This window comes from Lagopus muta, chromosome 2 (genome assembly GCF_023343835.1).
Source record: "Lagopus muta isolate bLagMut1 chromosome 2, bLagMut1 primary, whole genome shotgun sequence".
Classification (NCBI taxonomy): domain Eukaryota; kingdom Metazoa; phylum Chordata; class Aves; order Galliformes; family Phasianidae; genus Lagopus; species Lagopus muta.
In genome coordinates, this window is record NC_064434.1 from 14,541,482 (window position 1) to 14,559,053 (window position 17,572).

The window sequence follows — 17,572 nt, forward strand, 5'->3', positions numbered from 1 at the left end:
ACATGTGTCCTGATGCTTCAGGCTCAGGGGAAGAGCAGTCACACACCATCAGCCTCAGTGAGCTCAAGGGAAAGAGCAAAGACCAGCAAATCGGCTCATTCTCTGCCAAGACAGCATCTCTCAAAGAAACAATGTGTACATTATATATAACTTCAAAGAGGGAACGCTTTGGCAGGAAGACACCAACTCACTTTTTCAGTTTATGGAAATGCTGTAAGTTCTGTAAAGTACCAACCAAAAAGGCGACAGAAGGCACGCCTGCAGGGCAGACCTTGTTACTGAGGTGTCCTATCATGGAAGTCTGTACTTCAGTTACTTTCAGTCTCAGCAGGAATTAATGTGGTTTCACTGCAACTCATTCACAACAGTGCAACCTGACACCGTAGGAAATTCCTCCACATTCCACACGCCATTACCATAGCTGTATTAAGCATACTTCTTGTCATTGAGTAGCATTCTGTGTTCTCTTCATTCAATACTAAACATTAAAACCAACCTAACAATAAGATGCAGAATCAGAGGATGTTGCCCCAGCCAATTCACTGGCTTTACCCTGAACCACCACCTACTTACAGCTGTAGACTTCTAGTTAGGCACAATCATTTAATTCAGCATCTGCCAACCAGACAGTAGGAGTTCTTTCCTGCAGAACTTGCATTTCCTCAGGAAGTCCACAATGCAGAAGGAAATCAACACGCAGCTTTGCCCATTGGAGTACTGAAGCCAGAACAGCTTCAAATCCAACCAGCTCTTTATTACTAAATAATGTTACCAGACATCAAAAAAAGCAAATAAGCCCACAAGCCAGTGGCATGTTATTTTTCAATACACAGAGTAACAACTGATCCATTTGTTCACCTGCCACGCCAAGTTCCTTTATGCTCAACAGACTTAAATATCACTGTTTTGTAGCACCATTCATTTATCTTACACACCAGGAGAAGCACAAGTCACAACATTTAAGGCTCCAAAATTCTCAAGACTTGCATTTTACCCATTAGAGTATTTCAAGACAATTCTTTATTTTGAAAAATAAAGTGCCTGATTTATGTACAAACTATTAAAATAATAGTTAAAAAAGTAAACTTAGAACCTGCTAAGAAAGCAGTGATGTCAATGCTGTTGCCTCCAGGGTATTCAGTGAGTTTAAGATCAGAAATTCTCAACTGCTTCTTTATGCAGTTAGAGAAGCCAGTGGTAAGTTGCCCATTACCCCCCATCTAGCAGAAGGATGATGCCCACATTTCATAAGAGTAACATGTTTCACCTAAGCATTCTAATTAACGCCCTTGGCAAAACCTAATAAAAAGGAATCTTGCTGTCAGAGCTACACTAGCATCCTTAGAAGTACCAATATCACCACACTGCTCAAGAATGGCATTTTAAAACAAAAATCAAGGCATGCTGACTCAATATGCCTGACGTTTCCTTACAAAGAGGGGAGCATGCACACTAACTCATGTCTCAGTCCTTTTAAAATTCTGCATCCAGGGTGAAAGAGTTGTCTGTGGGCTTTGACATGACTCCCATCCTCTGATATTCACCTACTCGCTTCTCAAAGAAATTGGTCTTGCCTTCCAGAGAGATGTTCTCCATGAAATCAAAAGGATTCTCCACCTTGTATATCTGAAATGCAAAGGCAATTCTATAGTCACTACAATTCCCAAATCTTCAATACAAGAAAACACTAAAAGTGGTAAAGAAGAGGTGTGCAATGATGCTATTAGTGGGCTTATTAGCTAAGTAAACCAGTTTTGATCCCAAGCCTTTTCTACTATGTTCATGTCTGTCTTTAAACCACAGCTTATTTGGTGGAGAAGCACAGCAACTCCTACATTGTTTTCATCAGCATCCTTTGATTTTTTTTTTCCTCTGGCTGTCCAAACAGTTTTTAACTGTGGGACTACTAACTGAGTTTATATCAATAATGCTGCTGCCATTTTAGGCTTTGGGTTTCTGGAAGAAATTAAACTTAATATGATCTTTTCCCCCCATGACAGAGTCTGTGTATTAGCCTTACCTTTCTAAATCCCAGTTCCAGCATCAGCCGGTCTGCTACAAACTCTATGTACTGTTTCATTAAAGTGCAGTTCATGCCAATCAACTTAACAGGCAGTGCCTCCGTCAAGAATTCCTGCAGATAATAGAAGCACATCGTGTACAGAAGCCGGCATTCATTCTGAGCTGTCTGGGGTAATGTTATACCCAACAGCTCCATAGCTTTGCACTTAATTGTGATCAAGTTCCCAAACAGGAGCAGACAATTACCTGTTCTATGAGAACTGCATTCATGATGATTTCCTTTACTCTTTCCTCCGACGGTTTGCGTATCAAGTGCTTGAACATGAGGCAGGCAAAGTCACAGTGCAAACCCTTGAAGGAAATATCAGAAAGGTCTTTCAGGAATACAGATTTAAAAGAACTGCTCCGCTCAGTAGCACAGAACATAGAGCCTGAAGTCTAAGCACCATCTTGGTACTTGCTACAGAGCTGCTATCTACACAAAGCTTTCTGCCTAACCAGAAAGAAGCACACGTGAATTCAGGCCATACCAACTGCACGTGTTCCCACAGCAAGGTACACTGAGAGCAAGAGCTGGTGAGAAACTTGACACTACTTCAGTTGTGAAATGGTGCTTGCATTCATTCGCTGCTGTAAGATCCATCCACAGTGCCACATATTTAAACCTTTTTAGTGAGCTTCACAGACCACCCATTTCTAAATGTATTCCTGCTGTAAAATAGAGGCTCTAACAAGCTATGTGGCACATTACCATCTTAACTGCTGGAACTTGATTCTTACCTCATCTCTACTGATGAGCTCATTAGAAAAAGTGAGTCCAGGCATTAAGCCTCTTTTCTTCAGCCAAAAAATTGATGCAAAAGAGCCAGAAAAGAAGATTCCTTCCACTGCTGCAAATGCTACTACACGTTCTCCTGTTAAAAGACAGATTGATATCAATCATAAAAACATACTAGGATTAATACTCAGAAGTTGTGATACGAGCAGCAAGCAGTCCTCCAAAGAGGAATGAAGAAGTTTCTATTGAAGTATGCTACAGCTCATCCTGAAAATTATTATAGTAGAGGTTTCCAGTTACTAAGTTAAGTTTGAAAGCATCATAAATAGCAAAAATAGAGTAGCTGAAGCCAAAAATCCTTCTCCTAGGTGAACCTGCACAAAGTAGTCACTTCAGCAGCAAATTGAAGTCACTATCTGTTCATCCCTCCATTAAAAGGGACACTGGCCACAAAGGATGCTTTATTACTAATAAAATAATAACCTCTGTGATCCCACCTTTGAAATGAGGCATCAAGAATCACCAAGGAGCCACAGCCTACAACTGTCAAGAGTCCCCTGGTAGAGAATGGCCAACACTGTTCTGGTCACTTCAGCAGTTTGCTCAGCAGCAGGCAGCCAAAGGAATGGTGACTGCCACATACATTATCATCATTCAGAACACCAACAGTTTTACAAACATTCAAACCCATTTGCAAGATTAAAATTTTCTTTATCTCCATAATTACACTGAAGAGCATTTATTCATCCATCTTGTGACAAAAACAATCCCTGTGAAGTCTAGAGAAATAGTGGTTCCTCTTCTGCTAGGGGAGGAATTTCACTTTGCTTCCAATAGATGTACTCACCATATGTTGCTTTCTTGTCCCCAATCCAGCGTATGGCCCAGTCAGCCTTCTTCTTAACACATGGTAATGTTTCAATAGCATTAAAAAGGAATTCCCTGAAAAGCAGAAAACTCATCAGTATGAGACATGAGTACAACAAACTCAACATTCATAGCCATAGATGGTCTTGTTCTCTTACAAGTGGTCTGCAGCCTCACCCCAATACTTCAGCATCTTTCCATTTTATTTTGCACCAGTTGAGCTCCATTTATGTCCATCTACTCTGTTTACAACACTTTCCCTGTCAGGCCAACACCAGTTCACATGAATTCCTATGACAACATCCAGGAGAATACTGTTTTACAAAGTGTGATACTTGAACAAGGCTTTCTAAACTACAAACTAATCAGCTTCCAGTCTTCAGTGATCAAAGTGCTAAGACTCAAAAACAATACTATAAAGCCACCTGTTAGGTTCGGTGGACCCACCATGAGGGCTTACTGTAGTTTTATACACAATCTTGTCTTCTGTCTTTTATAATTACATTCCTTAGTTCCAGTGTTGTGACTGTAGTTTCATTTCACTTGAGTGAAGTTTCACACATAAGAGCAGATATTTTTTACTAAAGTTGCACCTAAGCACCCTTTTAGCAGTATTTTATGTCTTGTTGAAACCCAAAAACCAGTTTCCACTTCGCAGTAACTTATAGGCAACACATCTCAACAATTAAGAGCTTCAAACCTCTCATTACAAGGCAATACCAACCTCTCTCTAGAATCTTTAATGTACGTGTCAATGAGAAGACTGTACATTTCTGAATGTATATTTTCCATGGCAATCTGGAAGCCATAGAAACAACGTGCTTCTGTGATTTGCACTTCTTGACTGAACCGCTCCACCTAGAGGAAACAAATGAGCATTTGTGAACATGTTTATAACCAAGCTGCAGGTCAGAGGCATTGATGCTGCCTGCAACCACCACTGCTCAGCCCACAGAACTCTGTAGATTAACTCCAGGTGCATGGGCTTCAACATAAAGAGCAGTAGTAGCCCCTCACAGTTACAAGTCACAGACCCATAGAATCATTTGCATTGGAATCATAGAATCACAAGATTGGAAAGGACCTGCAAGATCATCTAATCTGTCCTCCTACTACCATTACTACCACAAGCATTAAACCCTATTTTGTAGCTCCTCATCCAGACACCTCTGAACACTGCCAGGGACTGCAATTCCACCACTTCACTGGGCAGTCCATTCCAGAGCCCAGGGACCTTTTAAGGGAAAGGACCCTTAAAAGCTATCTCCCTGCAATGAGAAGGGACACCTACAGCTCCATCAAACGCACAGAGCCCCATCCAGCCTGACCTTGGGTGTCTCCAAGGACAGGCATCTACCACCTCTCCAGGCAAGCTGAACACATTACTAAGGGCAGTGATGCTCCCATCAGGCTCTTTCCACACACTCACCAAGTTCTCGTTTACGATGCCATCGCTGGCAGCAAAGAAGGCAAGGACATGAGAGATGAAGTACTTCTCCTCAGGCTTCAGGGACTCCCAATGCTGCAGATCTTTGGACAGATCCACCTACACACGAATAAGGGCCGCTGAGATGTGTGCCTGGGCCCAGGGCCGCCCCGCACTGAGGCACGGCCGAGGGGAGCGACGCAAGAGCGCGCCGTGAAAAAGCCGGCGGAGATGCACCGGAGCCGCGAGACACCTCACCTCCTCCGCCGTCCAGAAGGAAGCCTCGGCCTTCTTGTACATCCGCCAGATGTCATGGTACTGGATGGGGAAAATGACGAACCGCCGGGGGTTCTCCCGCAGCAGCGGTTCCTCCTCTTGCTCCGCGCCCAGCGCCACCTGCGGGGAGCACAGAGCGGCTCGGGACGGCACCGCGCCGCAGGGAGGCGGCGAGGGAGCGGGGGCAGCGCGGGGGGAAAGCGGTTCTCAGGGGAAGGTGGCGGCGGGGGGCGCGGGGCCGCGAGCACTCACCGGCTTCTCTTCGCTCTCCCGGAAGATCTTGCGCGCTGTCTTGCTCGCCAGGACGCGGCTGCTGTTGAGCGCGGGCGGCTGGGAGGAGAGAGGCGCGGGAGCGGTGAGATCTCCGTCATACCGGGCGAGCGGCAGGAGAAAAGGAAGAAGGGAGAAAGGGAGGACGCTCACCGTGTTCTCCTTGTCGCTCAGCGCTAAGTTCTTCAGGGGGGACAGCCGGGGCTGCTCCTGGAGGGCGGCGAGCGGGACGCGAGTGGACAGCATGGCGGCAGCGCGGGAAGAGAGTAAGCAGGGGTTGGCCGCGCGCTTCTTTATATCCTCTTCGAACTTGGCGCCAGAACACTCGGCTGCCAATCACAACGCACGCCGAGCCCGCGGCCGCCCACCCCCCAACGCGTATTGGCTGGAATGCCGGCCGGGACCCCGCCTTCCATTCTAGTGGCGAAGGCGGGAGGAAGGAGCCGCCCGGCACTTGGGCAGCCTTGGGGAGCAAAAACGCGGGAAACTGAGGAGGCCCCGCCCCTACGGCCGGCCATGGCCGGAACTGCGGCGTTTGCCCTGTCCAGGGCTGTGGGGAGGGGAATCCTTCTTCTCCATGCAACTTTCCAGCCGCTCAGCCCCAAGCCTGCAGCGCGACCTGGGGTTGTTGTGGCCAAAGCACAGGACCCGGCACCTGGTCTTGTTGGTCTTCATCCCGCTGGCCTCAGCCCAGTGATCCAGCCTGTCCAGATCCCTCCGTAGGCCCTTCCTATCCCCAGGCAGATCGACGTTTCTTCCCAGCTTGGTGTCATCTGCAGACTTACTGAGGGTAAAAAAATATGGAACACCGCAGGCATTTGCCCAGCAGCCCCAGAGCAGCAGCCCAAACTGACTGTATGGCAGACTGCCCCAGGCTGAGCATGGTATTTGTCACCGTGGTCCATCAATCTGGAAGTGAGAACAGTGTCCTTACCAGCCTGGTCACCAGGCAGGCGGTACGTGGAGGTAATGCCTCCAATTCCACTCCCCTGTTATCGTCAAAGCAGTTCACGACAGCAACGTTGATCTGGGTGCCTTCCTCAGCATCCCTGTGTGCATGGCAGCTGGGCCAGTGAGACCAGGCACTTAAAGAGCATCACTCCTCCATACCACTTCTACCGTCAGCTTCTTAAGCAGAACCGACATAGGAGATATGGCCTAACTAGAGCAAGCGTGCATCTCAACTCCCTCTTGGCGCAGGTGGAAAATTACTGGCCGTCCCCACTCACAGAGCCCGTCAATCACAATCAAAAAACGAATACTGAACGTTCCTTTGGGTTACATTCCTCTGCATTTACTCACATGAAGCTGTGTGTGCCGGAAGGCAACTCCAGCTCCCTCCTTCCCGAGCACCAAAGGTTGCTCACGCTAAGCAGAGCTGCGGCACAGCACAGCTCTGGTGCACCTCATCAACTGCTGCTGCAGCATCGGCTTTTGGCCCCCAAAATCCAGCCTGTTGTGTCTGCAGAACAACTACGAGCCGCACTACTGCAAGATACAGCCCAGCGCTGTGTGACCGCCATCCGCCCCCCGGCGGCCGTAACCCGGCGGGGACGGGAGAGGGAGCCCGCGGCCTCCGAACGGCTCCGAGCTGGGAAGCAAATGAGCAATCTTAGGGTGAATGTCCTGCTGGTAACTCCCAGCTTCTGTCCTGTCCCACCGCTTACACAAAACGCCTCTCCACATCCCGAAAATGTGTTCAGCTGGGAAGCAGTGGGAGCACATCTGGAGCACTTTGAAAGACCTCCCGTTATAGAAGAGTCCCAAACCAACAGAGAAAATAACCCCATGTTGTGGCAAAGAAACCTCTATTAAGTAGTTCTGGCCCTGTCCTTTTCTCCCTGTGCTGCAGTACCTGGGATGCCATAAACCCAGAAGGACCTCACAGAGTTGGATTAGATAATCTTAGTATTCATTTCCAACCTTAATGATCCTATGATTCTATTCAGGCTGGATATTAGGAAACACTTCTTCTCAGAAAGACTGGTGAGGCACTGGCACGGACTGCCCAGGGAGGTGGTGGAGTCACCATCCCTGGAGGTGTTCAAGAACTGGAGATGTGGAACTGAGGGATGTGGTCAGTGGGTATGGTGGGGATGGGTTGGTGGTTGCACGAGATGATCTTAGAGGTCTTTTCCACTTTAATGATTTTTTAATTCTGTTCAAAGGACATCACACACCTGCAAATGCTGGACCCTCCTCTGGTTTCATGGAGATGTTTTTATCTGAACAAGAACCACATGACTTGGCCATTGCCTACTCATGGTCTCCAAGAAGGATGGGCTACATCATCTCCAGGGACATAACCCTGCAGCTGCAGCACCAAGAGGCAGTGAGCTGCTGGGGGAGATACAGCCTTCCTCAGCCCTAAAACCAGGTGGCTGCAGCCAACACCCCCAGCAGAAGCCTTCCCTTTTGCTGTAATTCCTATGCCAGGTTGCATCCAGCCTGGATACTCCTCTGAGTAATAAATACTGGTTTTCCTGGCACTCACCCCTGCTCCAGCAGGAACACCCAGACCTGGGTGCCCAGCACATCGTCCAGGTGGTTTCTGAAGATCTCCAAGCAGGAGACCTCACAGCCTTTGAGCAATCCAAATAGGCCCATGGCATCAATTCCTGACTCCTAAAGGTAAAGTGTTTAGTGCTCATTATTTGAGAGGTACTCATAAATATCAGTATTTACAGGTGTGATAGACAGCAGTGACTCCTCTCACCAAACTGGACAAATGTTTTGTTGTTCTTTCACTTATCTCCTTTCCACGTGCCTCCAGCAGTGATGTTTCAGGAGCATGCTTTTAGCTAGATTCTTCTCACTGTTTGTTCACACCTGTTCAAGCTGCTGTAACATTGTACAACCTGTCATGGTTGATTTACATTTAGCACTGTGAAGAGAAAAGACTGACGATTGGAGTTTAGAGAGCAAAAATATGGTGAGGTTGGGCTTTGGGGTGGGTTTGGAGTTTTTTGGACCTGAAGACCTTTAAGCAGTGAGCTCAGGCAAACAGCTTTCTGATCCAGGAAAGCTCCCTGGTCACAGCTCAGCATTTTACCAGCTGTGTTTTGTTCACCAAGGGAAGGGCAAAGAGTCTCCCACTTGCAGCGCTCTCAAGAAAAGTGTCATTTGAAACTTAAATAACCTCCTTATAGGAAGTTCTTCTGGAAGTGGTGTAAAAGCAAACTTTAAAAAAAAAAAAAAATTAGAAAAAGAAAAGGAAGAAGAAACCTTATCCTTCTTTCCCCAGCAGACCTTGGCTGCTGTGGTTATGCACTGTGCTGGGAAGAGCCATGTATTCTGCTTGCTGGGAGCACAATAGAAATCTCAGCGGGATGCCTCTCACTACCAGCCTGTGTTTGTAGCACAGTGCATGACATTTCTAGCATGATTAAAATAAAGGTTATGAAACTCGTGTATGAAATTCATACAGAAATCTGGACGCTGCAAAAAAGCTGAAGAAAGTTAAGTAACAAATCAAAGCACTGAGAAGTGCTCATGTCCCTCCGGATGATAGGCGTTAAAAGTCACAGAATCAGAGAACCGTTTCAGTTGGAAGGGACCCTTGAAGGCCATCTGGTCCAACTCCCCTGCAATGAACAGGGACATCCACAGATCCATCAGGTGCTCAGAGCCCCATCTAGCCTCAGCTCAGGTGTCCCGAGGGATGGGGCATCCAACACCTCTCTGGGCAACCTGTGCCAGTGCCTCAGCACCCTTATTGGAAGAGCTTTGTTCCCCTGATGTTTGAAAAGGACAATTTCAGGCTACACCTGTATCAGCAACACACTCTAGAAGTCATTACAACATTCCTGAGGGCGACCAGATCGAGGTAACCTCGGCACAACACTCGATGGGTTGACGTTAATGGGTTACAGGACGTGTGAGTAACCCCCTGCAGAGGAATGCAAAGCACTGCAAGAACGTGCCCTGCTCCCGGTGTGACCCTGCAGTCCTAACTGAGGACTTCTCTGTCTCAGGAGCAGCAGATGGCGCAGGTCACAACCTCAAGCAGTCTCTGTGCTGCTTCAATAGTTCTGCAAAAGCCCCAAAACCTGCCGTCCCAGGAGACTGAGACCCACACCTCTGAGATAACTGCCCCCTGGGGACCCTCAGAGCAGAAGGGCGCGTTGAGCTCTGCTGCACCCAGCACAATGGCCCCTGAAACGGTGCCAGCTGTTGAGTCGGGGCTTTGCCTGCTCCAACTGACTCAGCTGGAAGCAGGCTGGCACCAAGCTGTGCCGGGAGCAAAGCACCACTGTCAGCACAAAGCGAGTCCACGCACACAGCTTTGTAGCACACCATTTATTATTGCCATCATTATGACACCAAGGCGTCAAACAAGATGCTGGAGATTAAACGGCAACAGTTAGCACACTAATGGGCATGCTGGCGTGCAGCCCCACACCCCGCTCCACAGCAGGCAGACCACACAGACCTGCATGATACCGCAGCCTGCCCCAGTGCAATGAATTCCTCACCTGTCCATCTCTTGCTCAGAGCTCTGAGATGCTAGAAATAGTGTGGCCCTGCTCTGCTGCCTTTTTTCTTTCCTATTTTATTTTATTTTTTACCTCTGGCAGGTTTGCAAGGGTCAGTGGTTAGTAGCTCTGTTCATTCCTCTACCAGAGGACACATCGTGGATGCCATCAGAAACACCACCCAGGCACTCAGGCTTTGAAAGCCTTGCAGCTATCCTGCCAAACCCACAATGGCATGCTGTTGGAGAGACTCACTGTGCCCATGCTGCACTGAAGCACCAAGGACATCCTCCAGCAGACCCCACAAAGCAAGAGCTCCCTATCAAGTCACTAACATGCATCAACATGTTGTCAGCCAATAGAAGTGTCCAAGGGACTCTTCCATGGCCCTTTTAGCTGTGGTTTTAAAATAAGAAAGAACCTTCTAATTAAATACTTCAAAAACCTACCCCCATTATCAGGACGTTCAGCACTGGTTCTCCTGAGGATATGGGAGTAATTTATAACAGCCAACAAACCCTCTGCTGTGCTCTGTTCTGTCCTTCGCAGAGCAGAGGTAACCACATCCACCTGAACAGAGGCGGGGAAGCTTAATTAACTAATAGTTACACAATGCTTTCACAGGGAAATCTTGTGTTTACAGCTTCGTTTTGTAATAAACAGTGTCAGTGTCTCCAGAACTTTAACACCCAATCTGTGTAAGGGACATTTTACAAAGCTCAGCACCAAAATCCCTGTTATTAAGCAACCTATTATTCCTATGTAAGTGTGCTCCTGTAGAAGCCCCGACATGCCTCAGAAGAAGCAGGCAGTAGGCAAAAGTTTGACTTGCTCATGACTCAGTGACATGAAGTCATCTGCTTTAACTAACTGTCTCTGAGCACTACACAGCTGAGAAAAAGTAACAAAGGGATGTTCTTCATGTATTCAACATGAGCCCAGCTCAGATGGCTATCTGAACATAGGGATGGAGGAAAAAAAAATGATTTGGTGCATTTTGGGCTAAAAGCTGATACATTTTCTATCACCCATCTTTTGTTGCTGATTCCAGCTAACATGTAATACTTCATTTCAATAAGCACAAGCTGAGCTGGTGGTGTTACTGTAGGTAGATTGCCAAGCCCACCAGAATATGTTGCTTTTCCAAAGGCTACCCTTGCTTATCTCTTGGACTAAACCATGCTTCCTTTTGATCACTGGTGGATTCCATTTGAGTGCTGATCTCTAGAAGTACCCGAGGCTGTTGACCTTCTTCTTCTGGGAATTTCTTCCCATCTTTGGGAAACACAAATTTGTCTGCAAGCAAGCACCACTGAAGTGTTGCTGGGAACTGATACAGATATTTCCTATCATCCTGGAGCTGACAAGAGCTCCAGGGGAAGAAAAGGGGAAATTTTTGCAGAGGTGATGTCCAGGCGGTATTTATTGTACGCAGAAGGTACAATCAAGGCTGCAGCTGGTCATTTACAGTCATGCTTGGTGTGATGGTAATGAACAGCTCAGGCCTGTAGAAAAGCAGAGTAACAGCAGAAGAATACCATGTGAGATTAAAGGAAATGAATAAGTAATATCACAGATCCCATAGATCTGTTTCAAATTACTTCTCAAAGCAGAGCATCTTTGCTCCCTGGGGCCTGCCCCCATGAGGTACTCTGCTTTTCCAATTCTTCTGCTCAGATTTTCCATCTTCAGACAAACAGAGCTGTCAAATCCACTAAGACTGAATACATACACACATACCTACCATCAGCTTTCCTTTGGCTTCACAACAGACATTTCCCTCCTGTGCACCACCCCTTCGATGCTTAAATCTCCATACAAGCAGAGGCAACAAGCCTTGGTTCACCATATTCAGTGTGCTCAGTAGCAGAACATCCAGGGCCAACTACTCGAGGGGTGACTTACTCTGCCAAGCTGCTTTGTTTTCATCCATTAATGACAGCATGATGTGCAGATAAGCATTTACAGCCTGTGATCCCATTGGCCTGGTGTGATGCTGGTCACTGGTTGGGACCCAGCCAGCAATGCCACCCAGAGAACTGGACTTCAGCCTTCTTTGCAAACAAATGTAGCTTCAGAGGATCCATCTGTGCGGTAAATAAGGCTGGCCAGGGCTTGTGCATGACCCAGAGGCTTTCTGACACAACCTGGCTGCCTCTCTACTGCTCCGGTCTCTCACCCTCACCAAAACTGGAGGGCTACACACAAACCATGGCAGTGGCAGGGCGGCCTGGTGGCCTCTCCCCCAAAGTCTCTGAGCCCCTTGGCTAGGCTGCACGGGGCTCGACCTCCAGGCCACAGGTGGGCATTCTGACCATTCCAGCCTCTTCCCCTTTCTCCTTTTCCCACTGGGATGGTCTTTGCCAGCAGGACCAACAGCTCCGTGTTCCTCCAGCTGACACAACACCCTGGCAAACCCAAACATTTGGATGGGATGGGCCTCATCACAGTTACCTGCCCGCAGGGCCTGCTGCCAAGTCAGAGCAGTTTGCCCTGGGCCAGGCAAGTTCTGACGGGACGGAGAGCCCCAGCCTCTTTAAGCAACCTGCTCAGTGCTTCACCACCCTCAGGGTGAAGAACTTTTCCTCATGTTTGATGGGAATTTAGCCTCTTGCTGTTCGGTGCTAGTCTAGCTCCATCTACACTACAAACAATAACTGGTGGACATGCGAATGTTTGGAATAATCCTGAGCAAAGAATACTAAGTTTTCAGTAGCCTAATGAAAGCTGTGAGCTCATTTATCTGTGGGAAAAGTAAATAAGCAAATGTCATCATTTTTTCCAATTGTTTACACAGGTCAGAAGCTGAGCCAGATGCTACTTTCTTCCCCCATGCAGACAAGTTGCATGTTCATTCACTAAAATAAACCCCAAATAGAATTTGATTGCCCAAATATAAGCTGTTGTCAATGCTCTGCTGTATTTGTGACATCTGTGACTCAGAGATGCTCAGCAACAGGACAGAAGGCAACGGTCACAAGCTGGAACAAGAGAAATTCTGGCTGTGTGCATGGGAAAAAAATCGTTTTACTAAGAAAATGGTTAAGTGCTGGAGCAAGTTCCCCAGAGTCTCCATCCTTGAAGATACTCAACACTGTGTGAGGCCCTGAGCTGTGTGCTAGACGGCCCTGCTTAGAGGGTTGGACTGAGACCTATGGATGTCCCATACAACCTGAATTATTTTATTATTCTGTGATTCTGTGGCCTATAGAGACCTCACGCTTTTTGAAGATGTGGCTGAAGGCCAGGCAAGCCACCTCCAGGGCATCTGGAACACCTGCATGCTTCCATGGGGAGGTTCATCCATTCTGCTGGAGTCTCTGCCCCTTCATGAACTGGAAAAGAGAAAACATTCCTTGCCAGCACTACTGATTTTCCCATCTCCATTCCCAGTCAAGCTACTCTGTATCCAGATCTGCCATTCAGAGAAGATGCGATCACTGAGTTTACAGTCTAAGCTTTGGATCTCTGACCCATATTTTGGGGAAGTCAGGGGAGTGGTCCTCCCTCTCCTCCTTCCCTTTTGTAACCTCCCAGCAGCAAAAGAGTAAGTGCAGTGCAAATCCCTGTGCTCCAAAACCTCAGCCCTGTGTTCCAGAACAGCACAGCTTGATGTAGTTAGCTGCATGCTGAAAGGCATATTGTACATTAGCTACATGCTGTATGGGTTGACTTTTAGAAAGGAAATGCTTTTAAAATCTTCCCTACTATTAGACTCTTCAAATGTGAAATACCAAAAGTTGTACAGGTTCTTTCAACTAGAAAAATGCCAACACTTCCCCCCAGGTAGAAGCACATCATTTTGCACTTTAAAGCTGAGATAGATTAAAGGAGGGTTTGTTCACAGCTGATGTTCCCAGCAATCCCATTCACACCGCCCTTCCCAGATAAAGACCTGGGAGCTCCTGCCCTGCCTCACCACTTAGTGGTGCTCCTCCACCTCATTCTATCAGAGCCAGCTTTGGCATCTGTTACAAACCCCTATAATCCCTGAGTCTGTCTAGCAGACACAGGCTTTCTAGCACCAAAACAGTTCGTCCATACCACAAAGAGATCAGGCATGATCACGTTACAGCCTCTCAGCAAGTTATTCCAGGACTGGAGCCCCTGACATTATTCCAGGGCATGCCTCTAACCAGCTCATGTGTGGGACACTGCCCTGGCTGCAGCCTGCAGCGGGCCGGGGGCATACAGGGACAGCCTGCATAGCCCTGCTGCCAGGTGACAGCCCTGTCAGCTCATGTAGATGTCTGAATTCCAGGTCAGCTTTATTGCCTGCTGGTAAAATATTAACCTTGGCTATTTTTTCCTCTGTGCAACTGGAGAAACAAATCAGATGCTGTCCAAGAAGCGTAACAGCTTCTGCCTTGGGAAACCAAGCCTGGTACCACTTGCTAGCCCACTCAATGCTGTCTGGTGCCACACAGCTTTGTTCAAGGCTGCGGCTTGTCCCACTGCACAAGATGTCAACATGTTTTAGTGGTGTTAGGATGAGGTGCAGCTAAGGCAGGGCTTGCTCGCAACTGCAACAGGTGAATCGGTGCTGTGGGTGCTCCTGGAGGAGACAGCAGCACATGTTCCACCCAGGAATCACGGCTAGGGAGGCAGCTGGTTGGTAACCAAAGGTCTGAAACCAGGCATACTCAAAAGGTAGTATAGGATAGGGTAGGGTAGGGTAGGGTAGGGTAGGGTAGGGTAGGGTAAAGTAGAGTAGAGTAGAGTAGAGTAGAGTAGAGTAGAGTAGAGTAGAGTAGAGTAGAGTAGAGTAGAGTAGAGTAGAGTAGAATGGAACAGCTTTGAAGGTATCTTCAAAGATCACCAAGTCCAACTTCCTGATCATTTCAGGGCTAATCAAGAGTTAAAGCATATTATTGAGGGCATTAGCCTCAACAGGCGTGGAGCACCAAGCACCTCTCTAGGAAGCCTGTTAAATAAATAAAGGTATTGCCAAATCTTTTCTTCCAGCAGGTATTCATACAGAGCTCAAGTATGGGCGCAGAGGTTGAGAGTGACGTGGTCACCCAGCTGAGGGACCTGAGGTCCAGACCCAGCAGACCTAACAGCACATTTGGCCCTGCTGAAGTATGGGACATAGAGCCTTGCTAGCTGAAATCCCACAGCCTGCCTTAGACTGGGGATTTTAGGCTTTCTACAATCAGCCAGCCTTCATAGACTTCAGCCTTGCCCACACTGAAGGGGAGAAACAAGCTCAGAAGACTAGAAAGAGAACATGGTTTCTGTTGGGAAGGGGAGGTTCACCTCTAAGGTTCATCTCCTGCTGGTTGCTTTCATACACCCACAGTGTCTCCACAGAGCTCTTCAGCTCCCCTGCCTTTCCCTTCACACCTGGGTTGCAGAATGAAAAAACCCTTTTGCTGACAATGCTTAGGGTGCAGTAAAATCCAAGATGTGTTGAAAGAACACTCTTAAAAAACAGGCTTTTAGATTTAAAGATGTGTTCTCAGCAGTTCTTTTGCAAATTGGATGAGTCAAACTCCAGCACTGGGCCAAGGCCCAGCTCCACCAATTTCATAGGGGCAGCCTCAGTCCCTCCTCCACCCGTGGTTTCCCCACCACATCCCAGGCTCCATCCTGTGCAGGACGGCTCCCTGGGGTTCACTGGCCTCCATCTCATGGCTGTTTTCCCTGGAGCAGTAAAGCCACCCTTGGGCAGAAATTGCTGGTCCTGTGCTCCCCAGCCCGGATCACAGAATCATAGAATCATAGAATCACATAATTACATAATCATAGAATGGCCTGGGTTGAAAAGGACCTCAAAGAGCATTTAGTTTCAACCCCCTTGCTATGTGTAAGGTTGCCAACCACTAGACCAGGCTGCCCAGAGCCACATCCAGCATGGCCTTGAAGCTCCTTCCATGTCACACTGGGACAGGGTCAGAGGCACAGGATGTGACCCCACACCAACCCCAAAGAGTCATCACCATTACGTTTTGTAGGATGTTTGGGGCCAGAAAACGCAGCTGCAGGCAACAGCTGGGAAAAGGCTTTGGAAGTGAGGGCAGCAGTAGTGTTGTGTGATAGAGGCACTGCGATGTGAGCAATGCACACAGCCCTTCTGCTGCGCGCCAGTTAATGCTAAAAGGCAGATTAATAACTAATCCTGCTCACTGAGGTGTGATGCCGCCACAGCAGTTTGCCATGGGAAAGATTCAGCCTTCTCTGCTCCCTCTGTAGAGACCACACCTTATAGTTTTTCTTTCTTTTTAGAATATAGCAGAAGCCAGGAAAGCTGGTTTGGAATCACACTGCCTTCTCAGTGACATTCATTCTTCAAACAAATCCATGAAAGACATGCCAAAATCTGTGGGCTTGCACCTTGGCATGCCACAGGAGAAACCACCAGCGAGCAAAAGGGAGAGACTGCCCTGACGTGATACATATTTCAACTTTGAATTTTAATCCTTTTTGTCATTGATATGGCTTTCTAGAGCTCCTATAACACAGGAATGCATCTGTCTCTGTTGAAGATTCACAGAAAACCCAGCAAGTATCAGGAAAGAAGGCAAAACTTAAACACATGGTGCAGTGTTTATTGTCACAAGATCAGCTTCCTCAATGTACTGTCTGTAACTGCCCTAGAGAAGTTCTGGTGGGAACAGAAGCCTGAGAAAATAGAACTCTGCAGGCTCTGTTTGGGTTCTTACAGAGAAAGGATCCTGTTATTCCTCTTATCCTGCGAGTGAGCTCCTTCCTTGCTCTCTGGCCCTCCAGCAATGAAGGTGATGACATTGGTTCCGTGGCAGCCGTTGCCATGCCCCATCACCCACACCCTCCTTGCCCTCACATTGCCACCAACACTTCTTGACATGGGTTGGGACAGCCAGCCTCTATACTGTCATGGTCAGGAAATGAGCAACCCGAAAATGAGATCAGATAGCAAGATTTTGTCCAAGCAATTGTGTTTCTTGACTCCACCTTGGCCATTGGTCTTGGAAGTGCCATAAAGAACAGCCAGATGCCACAATGAGGCAATCCAGTGCTGGTGGTTTCAGTGGGTCATAGAATCACAGAGTCACGGAATCATTAAGGTAGGGAAAGATGTCCAAGATCATAGAGTCCAACCGTCAGCCCAGCCCCACTGTGCCCACTGACCACGTCCCTCAGTGCCACATGTCCACAGTTCTTGAGCACCTCCAGGGTTGGTGACTCCTCCGCCTCCCTGGGCAGCATGGTGTGCCATGCCTCACCGATCTTTCTGACAAAATTTCTTAAGAAATGTTTCCTAATATTCAACCTGAAGCTTCCTCGGTCTAATGTCAGGCTATTACCTCTTGTCCTATAGCTGCTACTGGGAGAAGAGGCCACCTCACCACGACCTCCTTTCATAGCAGTCACACAGTAACAAGTCGAGTGTATCAAGAAATGCGAAGGGTTGGGCAATTTTGGGGTATTCCTATGTACATACCTGTATATGGAGATGTCTGTGTATACATATAT

At 47.7% G+C, this 17,572-nt stretch overlaps 2 protein-coding genes across 2 annotated transcripts in view; both read right to left on the reverse strand.

Moving 5' to 3' along the window:
* The window catches only part of GRHL1 (grainyhead like transcription factor 1), a 290,338-nt gene that overhangs the window by 214,143 nt on the left and 58,623 nt on the right, over positions 1-17,572 (reverse strand). The window lies entirely within an intron of this gene.
* Positions 1,004-5,925, reverse strand: RRM2 (ribonucleotide reductase regulatory subunit M2). The gene is made up of 10 exons (XM_048937601.1): positions 5,793-5,925; positions 5,622-5,699; positions 5,352-5,489; positions 5,097-5,213; positions 4,392-4,525; positions 3,648-3,742; positions 2,803-2,936; positions 2,269-2,373; positions 2,021-2,134; positions 1,004-1,626 (listed from the first exon to the last, which is right to left on the reverse strand). Exons 1-10 carry the CDS (start codon positions 5,883-5,885, stop codon positions 1,474-1,476), a joined length of 1,161 nt encoding a protein of 386 aa, XP_048793558.1. The 5' UTR covers positions 5,886-5,925; the 3' UTR covers positions 1,004-1,473.